At 43.1% G+C, this 19,033-nt stretch overlaps 1 protein-coding gene across 1 annotated transcript; it reads left to right on the top strand.

Annotated features, from left to right (window-relative positions):
- Positions 1-222: 222 nt before the first annotated feature.
- Positions 223-18,753, top strand: HSP90B1 (heat shock protein 90 beta family member 1). The gene is made up of 18 exons (XM_029954119.1): positions 223-403; positions 1,397-1,499; positions 2,314-2,455; positions 2,966-3,082; positions 4,240-4,571; positions 9,599-9,710; positions 9,918-10,037; positions 10,718-10,834; positions 12,798-12,935; positions 13,016-13,093; positions 13,479-13,544; positions 13,996-14,265; positions 14,529-14,774; positions 15,341-15,477; positions 17,230-17,308; positions 17,396-17,551; positions 17,806-17,931; positions 18,458-18,753. Exons 1-18 carry the CDS (start codon positions 355-357, stop codon positions 18,485-18,487), a joined length of 2,418 nt encoding a protein of 805 aa, XP_029809979.1. The 5' UTR covers positions 223-354; the 3' UTR covers positions 18,488-18,753.
- Positions 18,754-19,033: the final 280 nt, after the last annotated feature.

Below are 19,033 nucleotides of genomic sequence, written 5' to 3'. Positions count from 1 at the left end.
CTGTGTGAGAGGGGCCCGCGGAGCCATCTGATTGGAAAAGAGAAGCTACGATTGACCAATCGGAGGGAGCCACGCTTCGGGCATTGGGCACCGCACCTGGACAGCTCCGATTGGTTCACTGCGGTCCCCCCCACGAGTCCCCATTGGGTACAGAGGGTGCGTGGTGCGGCACCATTGGTGGGTTCGTGTTTCCCGTCCCCCGCCCGCGAGAGGCTGGGGTGAAAAGCGCCCGGACCTGTTTCGGGGGTAGTGGGCGGACCGCGCTTTTGCGGTGTGAGGAACTGAGCCCCGTGGTCGGGGGTGGAGGCGGCTCCTGCGATCAAAGGGACTTGAGACTCTCACCGACCGCGCGCCATGAGGGCCCTGTGGGTGCTGGGCCTCTGCTGCGTCCTGCTGACCTTCGGTGAGTGATCTCGGAGGAGCGGGCACCCCTGTACGCCCCCCCTCCTCAAGCGCGGCCTCTTCTCGAAGGTTCTGGGGGCGTTGAGCCTGGGAGGGCGATAACGGAGCCTCCATTGGGCCGAGGGGGAGCCTTCGCCTTTCCTCGAAAGAGGCTCGGCTCGAGGGAGTTCGCGCACTCTCCTCTTACTGTGGAAAGGAAGGACGAGGACAGAGAATATTTAAATCCCTTGCAGATCTAGTGTTCGCGCCTAGAGGTTTCAACCAACTTGGGGTGGGGGCGCCTTTCGGTCCCCCGGGACCATTGCGGGTGCCCATTCTGGAAGACTTTTGTCAGACGCAGGAGCCTCCGGCCGTCTGAGCTTGAGGACCCCCCGCCACCCAGTCTTAAGAGTCTTTGACCCCCGTTTCCTTTCTTAGGGGCTGGTCTGGGGCGCGTGGGGCTCGGAGTCAGAAGAAAGGCGGTGTCAGCGTGTTTGCTTCACTTTTGCTCGAGCTCTTTAACGTCTCAGAATCTCTTCATCTCTCCCCCCCCGCTCAGTTGGGCCCGATTTCAGTTGCTCTCGCCAGAGGTTGCGCCAATTCTATTTGTATTCTGACCTGTGATACTGAAGGCCTAAGTTTTGGCGTGGTCACTTGGAAGGCCATGCGTCGGCCTGCACGCAACACGTGTGAGCGTAGAAGGGACCTGGCATCGAATCTGCTAAACTTGATTTCTAAAGCATCCCGGGGCCGCTTTTCAGCCTTGATGCCCGCCTCCACCTTCGCGTTTCAGAATCTACTGGATGGCCCAGGATCTGAACTTAAATAAGAAATATGCCAAGTTGGGTTTACATTGGGTGTTTAAACTAGTGGGTCCATTCTTCCCTCCCCACCTCCCATAGTTAAAACCTGAATTTTGCAATCCCTTGCCCTTGGCCCGTTCGATCATATTCCTTCGGAGACGCACCCGAAGCGACGATGGTTAAGAGTTTTCTGGTGTTAAATCTTCCTTCAGGGTCAGTCCGGGCTGACGATGAAGTGGACGTGGAGGGTACAGTGGAAGAGGATCTGGGTAAAAGTCGAGAAGGCTCAAGGACAGACGATGAAGTAGTACAGAGGTGTGTGTTGTTTTGAAACTGTACAGTTTTAAGCCCTTGTGAACACTGGACTATATAGTAGCTTTTTTGTTATCTTTTCTTCAAAGATCCGGATGATGTGTAACACCCCAAATTTAAATACCTAAAACGTTAGGGCAGCGAGCATGTTCATCCCTAAGTAGCTCCTAACTTGCCCCTAGGAATGATGGGCCAGAATGGGATGAATTTCTTTTGAGAACTGTTGATAACTAGATTGTAAAATAGTGCTGTGACTTTCCGGAGACCAGTTGGCTTTATATTCCGTAAGTGTATAAACTTAGTAATTTTTAGGTAACCTCTCGCCCCCCATGTGGACTCACATATCACATGTCGCATGCTCTACCAACCAAGCCAATCAGGAACCCATAAAACCAGTCATTTTAAAAAAAAGATTTCTCTCAAATGAGCAGTGTTTTCAAACTTGGCCCCTTAGGACTTAATTGGCAATCCTGTAGGCCACTAGAGGCCAAAGCTTCCCGGGCAAAGAGGCGGTCCCACATGTGAGGGAACATAAAAGACAGTATGATTTTGCTTTTTATTTTTAGTAGAGGAAAGTTGGGTTTATTTTTCTGACAATTTTAAGAACCAAGTATTCTGACTCAGTTGTTAAGGCGGTAAAATTTTACTATGGCAAAAAAAAATAGAAATGGTGGGATAGTAATATTTTATAAAGGTTTCCATTTTACCCTTTTAACCCGTAAGTCAATCTTACAAGACCACTGTACTCTCATAGATCTGTTTTTTGAGAGAACTAAATAAGCAGTACAGTATTTGTTTATCAAATTTATTTCCTTAGAGAGGAAGAAGCTATTCAGTTGGATGGATTAAATGCATCCCAAATAAGAGAACTTAGAGAGAAATCAGAAAAATTTGCCTTCCAAGCTGAAGTGAATAGAATGATGAAACTTATCATCAATTCATTGTATAAAAATAAGGAGGTAAGCAACATGTGGTTCATATTATTTCGTCTCTGTAGAATAGCATACTTGTTTATCTTCGTAATAAATGTACTTACATAGGAATTTTAAGTAAGTAATTATTAGCAAAGTTTAAATACCCCGTATGTATAAAAATTGCTGTGAGACACCTATGGGGGGGAGGGGTTAGACATTTTCACCTTTTTCCTTTCCCCTCCAAGTGTGCTCAGCGCCTGCTAGTAGTCCAGAGGGCCGTCCCACAAACTAAGCCCTGTGTGTCACATGTGGAAAGGTGTTCCTACTCTTCTTACCTGTTCAGGTATCTCTTACAGTTGCTACAGTTCTTTGTGTGAAGAGCTGTGCCCCCTTTTACCAAGAGAGTAAAGCTACTTCTGTACCATAAGGAGTCCTGCTTCATAGAGTGCTTTTTCAGAGTACAGAGGAGAAATGAAATCAATTTGACATTAAATTTTTATGTGTTGTGTATCTTGAGGCTAATCTAAGTGTGTGTTAAATCTGGTTTCTATTTAGATTTTCTTGAGAGAACTGATTTCAAATGCTTCTGATGCTTTAGATAAGATAAGGTTAATATCCCTGACTGATGAAAATGCTCTTGCTGGAAATGAGGAACTCACTGTCAAAATTAAGGTAAGCTTAAGACTGATTTCTTCTAAAGCAAAAAGAATCCTTAGTTATAGACAGTCTCTATCAGTCAAAAGAGGCTAGGTTACACTGCAGTAATACATAATCCCCAAGCCTAGGGGTTTAAATTGGAGTTTAGCAAAATATGGCCTATGCGCCAAATTCAACTTGCTGATTTTTATAAATAAAGTTTTATTGAAACGGCCATGCCTGTTCATGTGTTATCTGAGACTGCCTTTGCACTAGGTTCGAGTGCTTGTGACAGAGACCATATGGCCCCACAGCTGAAAATACTTAACTCTCTGGCCCTTTTTCAGAAAAAGTTTGCTAGCCCCTGAGAGCGTGGAGGGTCACCTCTCCTTTAAAAGCTTTAGCCTGGAGGCTACATCCCTAACTCCCTCTTGGCGGGTCCTTGGCCAGAAGCAGGCACATGGCCTTGATAACCAGGAATGAAGGAAGTATATTTCTACTATGTTTCCAGAAGGCAGAGAGCTGGGAATGTTTAGTGAAGAACATTGATCACCACAAGCTGCAAATTGAGGAGCCATTCAAGTGTTGAATCCTTTTATTTTCTGTGACAGAAATCAGCAAAATATAAATTTTATTAAAATTATTTTCTTCAAAAACAACTCATTTTAATTAGGTTTGTCTCTGCCCTTTGACTTTTTTTAAAAAATTTTTGTGTGTTTTTTATTTTTGAGAGAGAGAGGGTGCACAAGCAGGGGAGGGTCAGAGGGAGAGGGAGATACTGAATCCGAAGCAGGCTCCAGGCTCTGAGCTAGTGGTCAGCACAGAGCCTGATGCGGGGCTCGAACCCACGAACCGTGAGATCATGACCTGAGCCGAAGCCGGCTGCTTAACTGACTGAGCCACCCAGGCACCCCTGCCCTTTGACATTTAGACAAGTCTCTGCCTTCTTCATATTGCTGCTTTCTCCAATACACTGAATTAAGATTATTCTCTATAAAGATGCTTGCGTGTAAGATCCACATTCTCTGAGAAGGCCATAAACTACTATAAGGGGAAAAATAACCCAGTTTAGTTTTCTGTATCGGAATTGATGTGACCCAAAGCGGGTAGTAGTTTCTGAATCTACAGCTTCCTGTTTACTTGTCATACGGTGGGTATTAATCACATCTAACTGTCCTGTTGTTGCCTTTCAGTGTGACAAGGAGAAGAACCTGCTACATGTGACAGACACTGGTGTAGGAATGACCCGGGAAGAGCTGGTTAAAAACCTTGGTACCATAGCCAAATCTGGAACAAGCGAGTTCCTAAACAAAATGACTGAGGCACAAGAGGATGGCCAGTCAACTTCTGAATTGATTGGCCAGTTTGGTGTGGGCTTCTATTCTGCCTTCCTTGTCGCCGACAAGGTGATCGTCACCTCGAAACACAACAACGACACCCAGCACATCTGGGAATCGGACTCCAATGAGTTTTCTGTAATCGCGGACCCGAGAGGAAACACCCTGGGACGGGGGACGACGATTACGTGAGTGTCACTGAGCCCTAGTGAGAGCCAGCGGCCCTGGCGAGCCCCTGGGCTCTGTTCCGGGCCTTCGTTCCTTGCCTGGGAAATGAGGGAACTGAGCTGCTCTCATCACTTGAGGAAATATTTGGAGGCCCTCCTGAGGGCCAGGCGCAAAGTTCGGATAGCTGCTGCACACAGAGGGCAGAAAGTCCAGAGAGTCAGTTCTTCCAGGGGAAAAGGCAGATTGGAGGCCTCCCGGAAGTGGGTTGACTCAGGATTTGGGAAAGAAGCGTCCGATCTGTGGAGCGTTGTGGGTATGAAGGCCGTAGGGGCACAGCCTGTTCTTGGGATTAAAGAAATTCCTCTCAGTTGGTGGCAGTTAATGATAGAATTACTGATATGCTTTCTTAAGGTTTTCTGAAGGTGACCACTGAAAAAACTCAACTGTGGGAGGAACTGGTGTCGGGGACAGGCGCGAGAGAACAGATACAAATAGAGAGCTTGAAGAAAGTTCATGAAAGTTCTTCAGAAAAAACGTCTTGTTTGAGGATGGTTGCAAATTATTGAGTTCAAACCAGAGTTTGGTTTTAAGCCAGTAATTGTTATTTGGATGAGGCAGATCTTCTGCTCAGTATCTCTTGGTGTTTCTAGCACCGTGAAGGAGAACAGTTTTCTGCCTCCCGCCCCCCTGCCCAAGCCCCCCAACAAATAGGACAAGATACTTCTATTTGCTTAATACTCCTGGAATGACAGGTAAATCTGAAGCTGCCAGCTCTGGGCCACATCAGAGAAATTCCATCTCTGAGGTCATTTGACTTTTTCCTTCCCACCAGGTGAAAATGTGCCTGCAGCCTCCACTTTTTTTTTTTAATCTTAATTCAGTTGTAGATTTTCTCAACATAAGATTTTTAAGTATTCAGAATGTAGGAAAGCCTGTATGCCATCTATCCTTCTGACCAGTATTCTTCACCGAGAAAGTGAATAATTCTGTCTTCATTTTCATAAATGCTCATTTAATTGAGATTAATTGCATGAGTACCTTTTAATATTTCTACTAATTTATTGTTCTCAGTTTTCCCTCCTCTGCCTTTGTTATTCACAGTCCTACCTCCTGCTCTCCTTAGGAGGTGCCACTCATAGTTATGCCCCAGTACCCTCTCTGTTAGGCATTACAGTGACGTAGGTAAATCTCCTCTCCTCTAACTACAGAGATAGAAAACAGTGTCCCCAGAGGAGCTGGTGTCTTAGGGTGCTGAGCCACAGGCGAGATTATCCAGATGTAAGTTCCATGAAAGCAAGCATCTGGTTGAACATTCCATTCTCAGAGCCTAACCCTTGACTGGCAGGTATTTTAGGAGTGAGTAAGTAAGGGCAGTGGGCACATGGGGACAGCTTCCTGCAGGCAGCACGGATGGCTGCTCAGAGTGAAACTTTACCAGTGCTTTCCCCGAGTGAAGTCGCCATTTTCCTTCAAATCCTTTACATCAGGGGCGCCTGGGTGGCTCAGTCGGTTAAGTCTCCGGCTTCGGCTCAGGTCAGATCTCACGTTCGTGGGTTCGAGCCCCGCATCAGGCTCTGTGCCGACCGCTAGCTCAGAGCCTGGAGCCTGCTTCTGGTTCTGTGTCTCCTTCTCTCTCTGCCTCTCCCCCTCTCAATGCTCTGTCTCTCTCTATCAAAAATAAATAAAACATTTAAAAAAAAATTTTTTAAATCCTTTACATCAGCATTTATTTAGCAGATAATCATTTGAGTCCTATTACCTGCTAGGGTTTAGAACTCAGTGGAGAGTAAGACCAGTGCAATCCATGCTTCCATGAGGCTCAAGTAAAGAAGAAAAATGTGAAATAATTTTAGAGCAGCAAATGCCAGAAAGGAAGCTAGAGCAACTTCCTTTCTCCGGAGGACTTTGTGGGGCACCTGACTGGCTCTGTCAGTAGAGCATGCAACTCTTGACTTCAGGGTTGTAAGTTTGAGCCCCACGTTGAGTGTAGTGAATGTAGAGATTATTTAAGTCTTGGGGTCCCTCGGCTGAGTCGGTTAAGCATCTGACTTTTGATTTTGGCTCAGCTCATGATCTCACAGTTTGTGAGTTTGAGCCCCACATCAGGGTCTGCGCTGACAGTTGGAGATATATTCCCTCTCTCTCTCCCCCCCTCCCCTCCCTCCCGCCTTCTCTCTCTCCCTTTCCCCCCTTCCTCTCTATCTCTGCCTCTCCCGTTTGCATTCTCTTTCTCTCCCTCTCTCCAGGTAAATAAACTTTATTTAAAAAATAATAAAATAAAATGAAATAAAGCTTTAAGGGTGCCTGGGTGGCTCAGTTGGTTAAGCATCCACCTCTTGGTTTGGGCTGAGGTCATGATCTCACGATCTTATTGACAGTGTGGAGTCTGCTTCAGGCTCTCGCTCGCTCTTTCTCTCTCTCTCTCTCTCTTAAAATATTAAAAAGTAATAACATTTTTAAAAGAGGCAGTGGGGCTTGCTGAAATAATGGTAAGTTAGGTCCAGATATTCTAGGAAGCAAGCACAGTATGTTGGAAGTTCCAAAGGCAGGAGACCCATTTAAGGAACTGAAAGTCTAGACTGGACAAAGGGAAGAGAAGGCAAGAAAGTGATGAGGTCAGGGTCCCGCTATATATATATATATGTGTGTGTGTGTGTATATACGTGTGTGTGTGTGCATGTATATGTATGTATATATATGACTTCATCTTCTATTTGACCAATGAAATAGAGGCCTTCAAACAATTCAGTTGGTACGTACTTTTATTCCTACCCTCAAATTAGCCCCCCCACACACACACTACTGAGAGGTTTTGTGAGGATTGAATGAGCTCATGAAATTAGCATCCAGGAAGTGCTAACTACTACATGACTTCTGTCCTTCCTGTTGCAAGGGAGGTAGTGTACATTGTTCCCTAATGCTGATCGCCACATCCGATCTGCTTTTTCTGTCCTCCCTCTTCAGAGACTGAGCATAAATTAATTTCAGCCCCAAATTTAAGGGCAGCCTTTCCCACATGCTCCCTCTGTAGCATCAAAACCTAAACATGTTACAGTCCGTAAGGAAGAGAGGCAAGTAGTGCCACATCCCCTTCTGTCAGGCATATCATGACTTTACCACCTTTCCATTGAAATAAGTCACCAGTAATCTTGTTGCTAAATCCAGTGGATTCAGGGTTTTGGAATTGACCTTGCTCAATCTACCTTGCAGTAGATTCCTTCTTTCCTTAGTTTTCCTCTTGAATTTGCTGCAGAAGTTGGTGTCTACTGCATACCCCTTAAGACAATCGCTTAGTTTCCATGACCTTGTGTATCTTTTTGTTTCCTTCCCATGTTGCTTAAATGTTGACAGTGTCTTGCTTTCAAAGGTAACTTTTCAACCCTCTCATTATCTTTGTGTTCCTTAGCAGTCTTCCTACTGTCATCCATTCGGCTTCCAGTTCTTGCTCAGAGCTGTATTCTCAGTCTGAATCAGGGTCCAGCTGACTTTTTCCTAAAGGACCAGCTAGTAAATATTTTTAAGTGTTTGGATAGTAGGACCTGTTACGAGTCACAACTCTGATGTTCTTGCTTGGAAGTGACCGTAGACCATATACGATGAGGTTGTGTCCCAGTAAAATTTCTTCCAGGTGCCAGCCATAGTTTGCAAATCCTTGGTCTAGGTCTTCCTACTGGGCTCTGCACTCCTTTATCTAATTACTTTTTAAATGCCTTTAACTGGGGCACCTGGGTGGCTCAGTCGGTTAAGCGTCCGACTTCAGCTCAGGTCATGATCTCACAGTTCGTGGGTTCGAGCCCCGCATCAGGCTCTGTTCTGACAGCTAGCTCAGAGCCTGGAACCTGTCTTTAGATCTTGTGATTGATTCCTTCTCTCTCTGACGCTCCCCTTTCATGCTCTCTCTCTCTCAAAAAGAAACCAAAAAAAAGCCCAACATTAAAAAATATTTAAATGCCTTTAACTGAGCTGTAACCATCAGCTTCAACTTGGGTCCACAACTGAACTCTCCTCCAGCCCCGCATCACCAAGATCCTGCTCTGAAACCAGAGGCGTGGCCCCTTCACTAGGCTTTGTCATCATGAACTGTCTGCCTGTTGGTGATGCTACCGCACTGCGTGCTTTCTGAAGCAAGAAGGGACCCTTGATACAACATTGCCCTTATTTATTAGGAACACAAACACCAGTACATGGGCTCCCCCACTGGGCTTGAGGGTATGTTATGAGGTGTTCGGTGAGTGGAGGCGGGTTTTGCAGAAAGGACAGTAAGGAAGGAAGAAGAGAAGCAATCCTGTAACTTTCAGCGTTAGAACGCTCTAAGCCAGCGCCGCTCAGGAGACTCGGGAAACCCTCCACCCCTGCACCGTCCACTATGGCAGTGCGACTGAAGAACTAACTTGTAATTTTGTTTAAATAAAATGTGACTGATGACCACTGTTTTGGTCAGTGGAGATATAAACAGTATTTCAGATTAATTTTCTAGCTTTTTTAAGGAACATGTTTTTGTTACAGGTTTGCTATCTATAGAAAGGCTTTTTTTTTTTTTTAAAGATTTTAAGTAATCTGTACACCCAGCGCTCGAATTCAAGACCCCAGTATCAAGAGTCACATGCTCTTCTTCTGTCTGAGCCAGCTAAGCAGCCTTGCGTTCACTTACTGAGGATAATCATTTGGTTTTGGGAGGAACTATCTGAGTGCTTATAATGCCATTTTTCTTCAGAATGTTTTAGTGCCTTCTCACCTTGAGCTAGCTTGACATTTCAGTTCTTCAAATGAAAAAGAAAAAACAACAGCAAAAGTAACATATTGAGAAGGTTGGAACATTTGCACTTTTTATTTGGGACTAAGGATTTTTCCACCTGAGGGATGCAAGGAAGATGTGATATATTTCGCTCACAAACCATCCCTGGTGATGAGAGTTTTTAATGCGGAAAACGGGCCATCTTGGATTATGCCGAACTGTTTGCATTGTCAGGAAGGTACATAGGTGAATTTATAATCAAATCTTTGAAACCAAGGATGTCTTTCTAAACATGTCTTATTTTCCTTGCAGCCTTGTTTTAAAAGAAGAAGCATCTGATTACCTTGAATTGGATACAATTAAAAATCTCGTCAAGAAATATTCACAGTTTATAAACTTCCCTATTTATGTGTGGAGCAGCAAGGTAAATCTACATTGATTAAAAAGTTATGTGTGCTACGTTGGCACATATTTAAATCATTAACACTAAAGAGCCACATTTGCTCTTTTAGTACAGGATACTCTGGGTTTTCTTACTGAAGACCTGTTGGAGCTGTAATTTTGTTTGCATTCTCTAGATGAAATCAGGATTATTAAATAAATGAATTTAACCATAATTCTGCTTTGATAGACTGAAACTGTTGAGGAACCGATGGAAGAAGAAGAAGCAGCAAAAGAAGAAAAGGAAGATTCTGATGATGAAGCTGCAGTGGAAGAAGAAGAAGAGGAAAAAAAACCAAAAACCAAAAAAGTGAGTCTGGTTCATCTCTCACTAAAATGCTGTTTGGATAGATCCAGGAAAACCAAGGACGAAATTGGTTTGCTAGTGTTTGTGTTTTCTGCCTCTGAAAATTTAAAATAGCAAACATAGGTCGTTTTTTATGAATAGTTTTCCGAGTTCTTTATGTTGCCCAGGACTAGTGGCTTATTGTGTTCTGAACTTCAAATCTTAGAAATCCTTCTGCTTTTGTCATGTAGATATTCATTATAAAATAAACTCTCTTGCCTGTTTAGGTAGCAGAGGAAGTAGAAGTAATAGTGGTAGGTTTGAGGAATATTTCTTGTAAAATGTTAGATTGCTGTAAGTCACGAAGTAGGAATAAATAACATGTATATCCTTCTAACCTGAAAACAAATAGTTTCGAGAAATAACAGTTTTTTTAAAAAAAGAAATAACATTTTAGTTAATAAGAAAACTGTAATTTGCTTTTTATCGATTATAATGATAACCAATTACCTTTTTTGTATTAAATATCAATCTTACATGTTGAGAGAACTATCTCGAGGGTTTTGATCGCATTGGCGGGAGCCATAGTAGATTGGCGTGTCCTCTGGTGCCCCCACATTCGCTCGAAATGCCTGAAGTTCTAGCTCCCTCGCGCGTAGCTGCTGCTGAGAGCTGGACTGACGAACCGCGTCCTGTGCCTTCAGGTTGAGAAGACGGTCTGGGACTGGGAACTCATGAACGACATCAAACCGATCTGGCAGAGACCATCAAAAGAAGTAGAAGATGATGAATACAAAGCTTTCTACAAATCATTTTCAAAGGTAAATACTACTTTAGAGTAATACGATGACCATTTCTAAGTCAAAACATTTTTAAATGGTTTTATAACTCTTTCAACACAGTTGGGTTGTTTTTTAATCTTGTGTATTTTATGCATCTTAAAATTTTACTCTGAGAAGGAGTCCGTAGGCTTCACCAGTTTGCCAACAGGTCTATGTTACAGAAAAGATTTAACAACTGCCTGCATATGTAGGCAGATGATTTCCATAAAACGTACTCTCTTGTATTGAATGGCTTTTAACATAATTGGGTTTTTTTCCCATTTCCAAGAATGAATACCTTTTTATTTTTAAAAAATGTTTTGTTTGGTTATAGTTGACACACAAAGTTACATTAGTGTCAGGCATACAACGCTGAGTGTCACCACAGGTGTAGCCGCCATCTGTCCCCATACACTGCTATGACAGCACCGCTGACCATCCCTTATGCTGCACCTTTACTGCCGTGGCTTACTCATTCCAGAACTGGAGTCCTGTCTCTCCCGCTTGTGCCCATCCCCCGCTCTCCTTCTCTCCGGCAAGCATCGCGTTGTTCTCTGTATTTATAGGTCTGATTCTGCTTTTTGTTTATTTGCTTGGCTTTTAACATAACGTTTAAAGAGCCTACTTACAACCTCACACATTTATTGTGAGATGATATGCTTAGGAATAATTCCTAAATCTGTGTCTTTGCCTGTTTGCTTTTACTGCTCCCTTCTTTTGACTGAAGAATCCAAAACTAGCATTGATTAAGATTGTTTGAAGTTCATATTTCTCCACATAGCATTTTGTACTGGACAGAATATTTTAATAGGCTTAGTTAGCATGGCTAGATAAAACTTCATATTCTGTGGTTTTGTGCCTTAATCTTCATTCCATCTATTGATTTGTTTCTTAACCTTCTTTGTTTTCCTCATGTTAACGTCCGACCACCTTTTAAGTTTTACCTCATAAAGACTCCCCCTGGTGCCACCTCCACTGTTACTCTCCTGAACCGTAGTTAGTCCCAGTGTATACAAACATGAGGTACTTTGATCTAGGACAGCCGCGCTAGAAATACAGCCACTGGGTCGTGCGTCCGACTTTGGCCCAGTCATCATCTCGAGGTTTGAGCCCCGCGTCCGGCTCTGCACTAGAGGTGCTTGGGATCCTCTTACTCTCCGTCTGTCTCTGCCCCTCCCTCCCCACTTGCACACACATGCTGTCTCTTAAATAAGCTTTAAAAAAATAAAAGATGCACAATGTGAGCCACAGGTGCAATTCTTAACTTCTTCGAAGCCACTTTTAAAGTCGAAACAGGTGTAACTTTTAATGGTATATTTTATTTAACCCAACATACCCAAAATATTTCAACATGTAATCATTATTTTAAAAATTAATGACACACTTTGTTTTTTTGTTTCGTAATGTATCTTCAAAGTCCGGTTATATATTTCACGCTTAGCCACATCTCTCGATTCAGGATTAACCACATTTCAAGTGCTTAGTACCCGCATGTGGGTACTGTGATGGATAATGCAAATCTAGGGAGTTTGTCTTTATGACTTATTTGCATACCTCTTTACATCCACTGCTGTGGTCCATATCCCAGTGGAAGAAATGTGTTCCTGAGCACTTTGTGGTTGAACAGTACACTCAGGAAGCATTGTACAGTGTCAGTCAGGATCAGCACTTTCAGACCCTGGAACACATTTGGAACCTAGACCCATCCATCCTTCCCCCAGGTTAGGAGACTGAGTGACACTATTGACGGTCATCAGCAAAGCCACCACTGTCTAGGCAGTTTATAGAAGAGCAGTCTTGGCCGTTTCTTCCCTCCATTCCTCTCCCCACCCCCTTTAATTGGTAAGGGGACCCTTTTGTTAGTTAAATGCTAAACTAAATGTGTGCCACATGATAAATCACTTAGTCTTTGCACTGCCATTTTCTGGTGCCTTGTGAATGACTAAATGCCAACTTTCCATAGGAGAGTGATGACCCCATGGCCTACATCCACTTTACTGCTGAAGGGGAAGTCACCTTCAAGTCCATTTTATTCGTACCTACATCTGCTCCTCGTGGTCTGTTCGACGAATATGGATCTAAGAAGAGTGATTACATTAAGGTGAGTTTTTAAGTTGTAAAGTCTGAGTTTAAAATTTGAAAGTACAGTTTCCAGAAAGTGACCTTTTCTTGGTCTCTTAGCTCTATGTGCGCCGAGTGTTCATCACAGACGACTTCCATGATATGATGCCCAAGTACCTTAATTTCGTCAAGGGTGTTGTAAGTATCTGGAGGTTATGAGGGAAGGCGGGCGTCAAAAACGGGAGGGAGGGGCACCTGGATGGCTCAGTCAGTTAAGCGACTGACTCTTGGTTTCGGCTCAGGCCATGATCTGATGGTTTGTGAGTTTTAGCCCCAAGTCAGACTCCGTGCTGACAGTGCAGAGCCTGCTTGGTATCCTCTCCCTCTCTCTGCCCCTCACCCGCACATATGCCTGCACGCATGCTCTGTCTCTCCCTCTCCCTCCTCCCTCCCTCTTACCCCTACTTCTTCCCTCCCAAAATAAACTTTAAAATCGGGGAGGGGGGACAGAAGTATTTTTTGGTTTGGGTTTTTCCCAGTGTTTGTTTCTATTGCTCACTGAACTTTGTTTTGCCATCTGAAGGTGGACTCCGATGATCTCCCCTTAAATGTTTCCCGGGAAACTCTTCAGCAACATAAACTGCTTAAGGTAAGTGTATCTGTGAAGAGACTGGCTGCTTTCTTTCCTCTTTGATTGGGCTAAGTTTCAAACATCCAGAAGAGTTGAGAGAATTGTGTAGTAAACAGCCATATAAACCCACTACCCAATCTAAAGATAGAATATAAACATTAGGGGTGATCCCAGGGTTCTGGGATCAAGCCCTACGTCAGGCTCTGCACTGAGCATGGTGCCTGCTCTAGATTCTCCTGCCCCTCTCCCCTGCTTGCACTCTCTCTAAACAGGTTTAAACACCAAAACCATCTTGTGACGATTTCCAGGGCCAGTTTAGTTTCTCCTCAGTCTGACATAGGACTGCTTAGCGTTCCCTGCCCCCTGATAAGGGGCAGTGACAAGGCCCTACTCCCCCGCTGCCTTACGTATGGAAGGTTCTTAAAAGTTTGAGATGGCATTGGCTAATGAGTTACTTAATTTTATTTAGGTGATCAGAAAGAAGCTTGTCCGTAAGACTCTGGACATGATCAAGAAGATTGCTGATGAGAAGTACAATGATACATTTTGGAAAGAATTTGGTACCAACATCAAGCTCGGTGTGATTGAAGACCACTCAAATCGAACACGTCTTGCAAAACTTCTTAGATTCCAGTCTTCTCATCATGCAAGTGACATTACGAGTCTAGACCAGTATGTGGAAAGAATGAAGGAGAAACAGGACAAAATCTACTTCATGGCCGGGGCCAGCAGGAAAGAGGTAAGTAAGTGAATTGAACTCCAGCTGTCAGGCCTCCTGGTATGTAGCCAACGCTTGAGAAAAAAGAACTTAACTGTGATGGTGCAGCGGAGTCGTGAGGAGGCCTGCTCAGTCACTGACAGGAAGGCCATCTATATTCGCTGCACCTCTTATTTCTCCTCCTGTAAAATGGGGTTGTTAGTACTAGATAGATGTAGCTCCTGGCGTGAACGAATCTACCAGGGCTAGCCTTGGAAACTTTATCACTTCCCTTCATTTTATAGGCTGAATCTTCTCCATTTGTTGAGCGACTTCTGAAAAAGGGCTATGAAGTGATTTATCTCACAGAACCTGTGGACGAATACTGCATTCAGGCTCTTCCTGAGTTTGATGGAAAAAGGTTCCAGAATGTTGCCAAGGAAGGAGTGAAATTTGACGAAAGTGAGAAAACTAAGGAGAGTCGGGAAGCAATTGAGAAAGAATTTGAGCCTTTGCTCAATTGGATGAAAGATAAAGCTCTCAAGGACAAGGTACTCTTCTGGAAGTTAAACCTTGTGAAGTTTTACCATCTGTATTTTTTTTTTTAATGTTTGTTTATTTTGAGATACAGCTCAAGCTGGGGAGGGGCAGAGAGAGAGGGAAAAGTTATTACAAAGAACAACGTCTAATACAGTGGTTAAACTTTGGAGAGGAGGAGCTTAAAATTATAAACTGCGGGGAGCCTGGCGAGAGTAGTCCATACAGCTTCCAACTCTAGATCTTGGTGTCCTGAGTTCAATTCCCACGTTGGGTGTAAGCTACAAATAATGTAAACGTTAATAATGGTTATTATTATTTTGTATGTATGTGGGTACTGTTCGGTTATTTTTTTCTTTGTAACTGAAAGTTTTCTGTCGTTTAATACTGCTTATGTGGTAACTTAAATTTTTACTCGTTAAATTTAAGTCTTCTATGTGCTTAAAAGTTGGTGTTCATTTTTATGACCTGCCTGTTTTTGATCTCAAGTGGTGAATCCTTAAGGAAATGAAATGCAATTACTGAATGACCTTAACTGATGGTATTTGCATGTTTCTAACTTCTGACTTCTTATCCTAAGATTGAAAAGGCCGTGGTATCTCAGCGTCTGACGGAGTCTCCGTGTGCTCTTGTGGCCAGCCAGTATGGGTGGTCTGGTAACATGGAGAGGATCATGAAAGCGCAAGCCTACCAGACGGGCAAAGACATCTCCACAAAGTAAGCATCCTTGGGAAGGTCCCTGCAAGGTATTCGTTCTTGGCCGCCGCCTTCTGAGTGGCCACCACGGTCTGTTAGATGAAAGAGGGACTCCTCCGACAGTAGGTTGATAAAGGAACGGTGTTGAGCTCATGGTTTATTCTATGGTATTTTTATATACAAATGGAAACATAATCTGTTAGGTATATTGTTTTTTTACTTTTGCATATACTTTGCCTGATAATCTGTATTTGTGTATTTTCAGGTATTAATAGTTAACAGATGAGGTTAATGACCATGATATTTGTCAGATGAGATAAATCCTTTTTAACTGCTCTCCTTCATCCCCCACATACGATAAAGGGCAAAAGACCTATGAGTGAACAAGGTTATGAACTCAAGGGCTAAGTACTCGAGATACACTGGGTTTTCAGTGCTCTTTATTTTCAGGGAATGTATATATTTCACATTTATATTGTAATGTCACAGCAGTGGTCTTGAAAGTGACTTCTTCGTTGCTTTTATTTTCCCTTCTCCCACCTGGAATGTCTTCTTTTTATTTGCTCTCTGCTCATGTTTTCCCCAAGGCCTAACTTAAGGATTCTTCTTACAATTGTAGTCTCCATTATCACAATTCCAAAACTCCATATATATGAAGTATATTTCATATTTAGCGCGACTCCTCTACATACAAGGTTTCCACAGTAAAGTGCTTAACATGGTGTCTTGCTTCTATTATGTCTTGTCCCCCTGAAGAATTTATAGATTATAAAATTCAGGGGGGAAAATAGGTTTCTGCTTATATTCCCATTGTAACGGTATAGTTGCCATGAAATAAATGTAATGTCCGTTTATTTCAGTCATTTATTAACAGGAAGTTCCCTTCCATTCGACAAGCAAACACCCGCTGTGTCTGTACATAGTGAATAGACATCGGTGCTGTCTTTTCCATTCAGACCAGTCGGGCTAACAGGCCAAGTCCTGATCTTCTGAACTCTCATCTGTAATGGGCATGCCAAGATAGGGATAGATGTAGTTCCTCCCGGGCCTCATCTCTAGGAGGGAGGCCAGTCACGGCTGGCAGCAGAAAACGGGAGGTACGAGGGTATATTTAGAATGCGTTGGGAGCTGAGCTCAGGTAAAGAAACAACCAGTGTGTCTTGGAACCATGTTGGTGAAGGCATCATAGAGAAGGTATTAATCGACCAGCACCCAGAGGCTGCCTGGACGCTTCGGAACTCCGGGAGACAGCTGCAGTTAACAAGGAAGTGAGGATAAATGTAGAGGGGGTGAAGACATTAAATCCATTCATCCACTCAGCGAGGTGTTCTAGGCACTTGGGATCCATTAGTAAATAACCGTTCTCTTTATTGTACTTTTATCTATGTTGCCCATCCTTTTTTAAAAGGCAAAGTATTGGGGCGCCTGGGTGGATCAGTCAGTTAAGCATCTTACTTCGACTTAGGTCATGATCTCAGTGTGTGGGTTCGAGCCCTGTGTCAGGCTCTGTGCTGACAGCTTAAGAGTCTGGTGACTGCTTCGGATTCTGTGTCTCCCTCTCTCTTTGCCCCGCCCCCACTCGTGCTCTGTTTCTATCTCAATAATAAATTTTTTAAAAATTGAAAAAATAAAAGGCAAAGCATGGTGTAGCAATATAAATAAATCTTGATTTTTTTTTCCCAAGAGTTCTGTATAATTTTAAAAATTTATAGAATATGGGAAATGTATGGAGCCTGAAGTTTGATGTTAATGTTCGTTTTTACCCCTTACCAGTTACTATGCCAGCCAGAAGAAAACATTTGAAATTAATCCCAGACATCCCCTGATTAAAGACATGCTCCGACGAGTGAAGGTAATAATGCAGCCACACGCCTTCATCTTTTCATTGGAATACTTTGTACCTTTTAATATTAATCAGATGTCACTTTTTCCGTCTCAGGAAGATGAAGACGACAAGACTGTTTCAGATCTTGCTGTGGTTTTGTTTGAGACGGCAACACTACGGTCAGGGTATCTGTTACCAGACACTAAAGCATATGGAGATCGAATAGAAAGAATGCTTCGCCTCAGTTTAAACATTGACCCTGATGCAAAGGTTTGAAATAATTTTTTGAAATGTTGGACTCCCCAGGGTAACACACACTTTGCTGGAATTAATAAGAAATTCCCTTTATCTTTTTTTAATCTGTCTCCCTTTGCTAGCTTGACTGTTAACTCTAATTAGCGGATTTACTATGCAGTTCTGGATAAAACGGGAGTGAAGTTAATTATGATCTTACACGTTTAAGTGAGCAAAGTGAAAATCCAAGGTATTGGATCTGCCACTGAGCTTATAAATGTTGCCCTTAGGTGGAAGAAGAGCCCGAAGAGGAGCCTGAAGAAACCACAGAGGACACCACAGAGGACACAGAGCAGGACGAAGAAGAAGAAATGGACGCAGGAGCAGACGAAGAAGAAGAACAAGAGACAGCGAAGGTACAGCAGGGCAGGAATGGGACTCGCGTGTTCGTTCGTGCACAGCTAGGCAAACTTTTATTTATTTTTAGTTCTGTCATTAGGACTGCGTAGGTTCTAGAGGTCAGGCTTCAGGAAACATGCCAGAAAATGGGCGTCTGATCAAATTCACAAGCTGGAGCAACTAAACAAAGTGCATACTTCCAGCTCCCCACTCCTTTTGTTCCTTTATTTTAGCCATCCATGCCTGAGATCGCCTTAAACAGGTTTTTCCTCAGCCCACAAGGCTTCTGCATTCTTTGCCACTTACTTCTGCTTTTCTCTATAGCAGCATTAGGCCAGTCGAAATTTTGGAAGCTTTATGTTCAGGGGCCATGTATCTGTTGTGTTCTGAATCAGTTTGCAGCCTGACAAACGGTGTTCTAGCCTACAGCAGACCGTGAGAGGACGCGGGGCCATTCCAGTTGTGGTTTTCATACAGGAACTTTGTGAGCTAAAGTTTTTTCCTGCTAGTTTTTAATATCTTGTAATTTTTTTTTTTTCACAGAAATCTACAGCTGAAAAAGATGAGTTATAAATTATACTCTCACCATTCAGATCCTGTGTGGAGAGGGAATGTGAAATTTAAGTCATTTCTTTTGGGAGAGACTTGTTTTGGATGCTCCCCCCAGCCCCCTTCACCCTGCACTGTAAAATGTTGGGATTGTGGGTCACAGAAAGAAGTGGGTTTTTTTAGTTGAATTTTTTTTAACATTCCTCATGAATGTAAATTTGTACTATTTAACTGACTATTCTTGGTGTAAAATCTTGTCATGTGTATAAAAATAAAAAAGGTCCCAAATATTCAGTGTCCTGCCTGTCTTCATAATGATTGTATAGAACTTTGTGTGCTTGGCTGATTTTTTTTTTTTAATCCTGTGTTTGGGTTTGTTTTTTTCCCCTTTGTAAAAGTAATTCATATATATCAAAAAGTTTTTTAAAACCAGTATTTTTAAAAAGTCACCTATATAGAGAAAAGAGAATGTTCCTTACAGAAGAATTCCAACAAACCTTGTAGGAGCTGGAGCTTAAACTCCTTTCCTTTTTGACAGTGGGCTGGACTTAGTGGCTGTCCTCCAGGGTG

The sequence above is a fragment of the Suricata suricatta genome, chromosome 10, assembly GCF_006229205.1.
Source record: "Suricata suricatta isolate VVHF042 chromosome 10, meerkat_22Aug2017_6uvM2_HiC, whole genome shotgun sequence".
Classification (NCBI taxonomy): Eukaryota; Metazoa; Chordata; class Mammalia; order Carnivora; family Herpestidae; genus Suricata; species Suricata suricatta.
The sequence above is the reverse complement of the archived record's forward strand: the minus strand, read 5'-3'. Positions and strand labels throughout refer to the sequence as shown.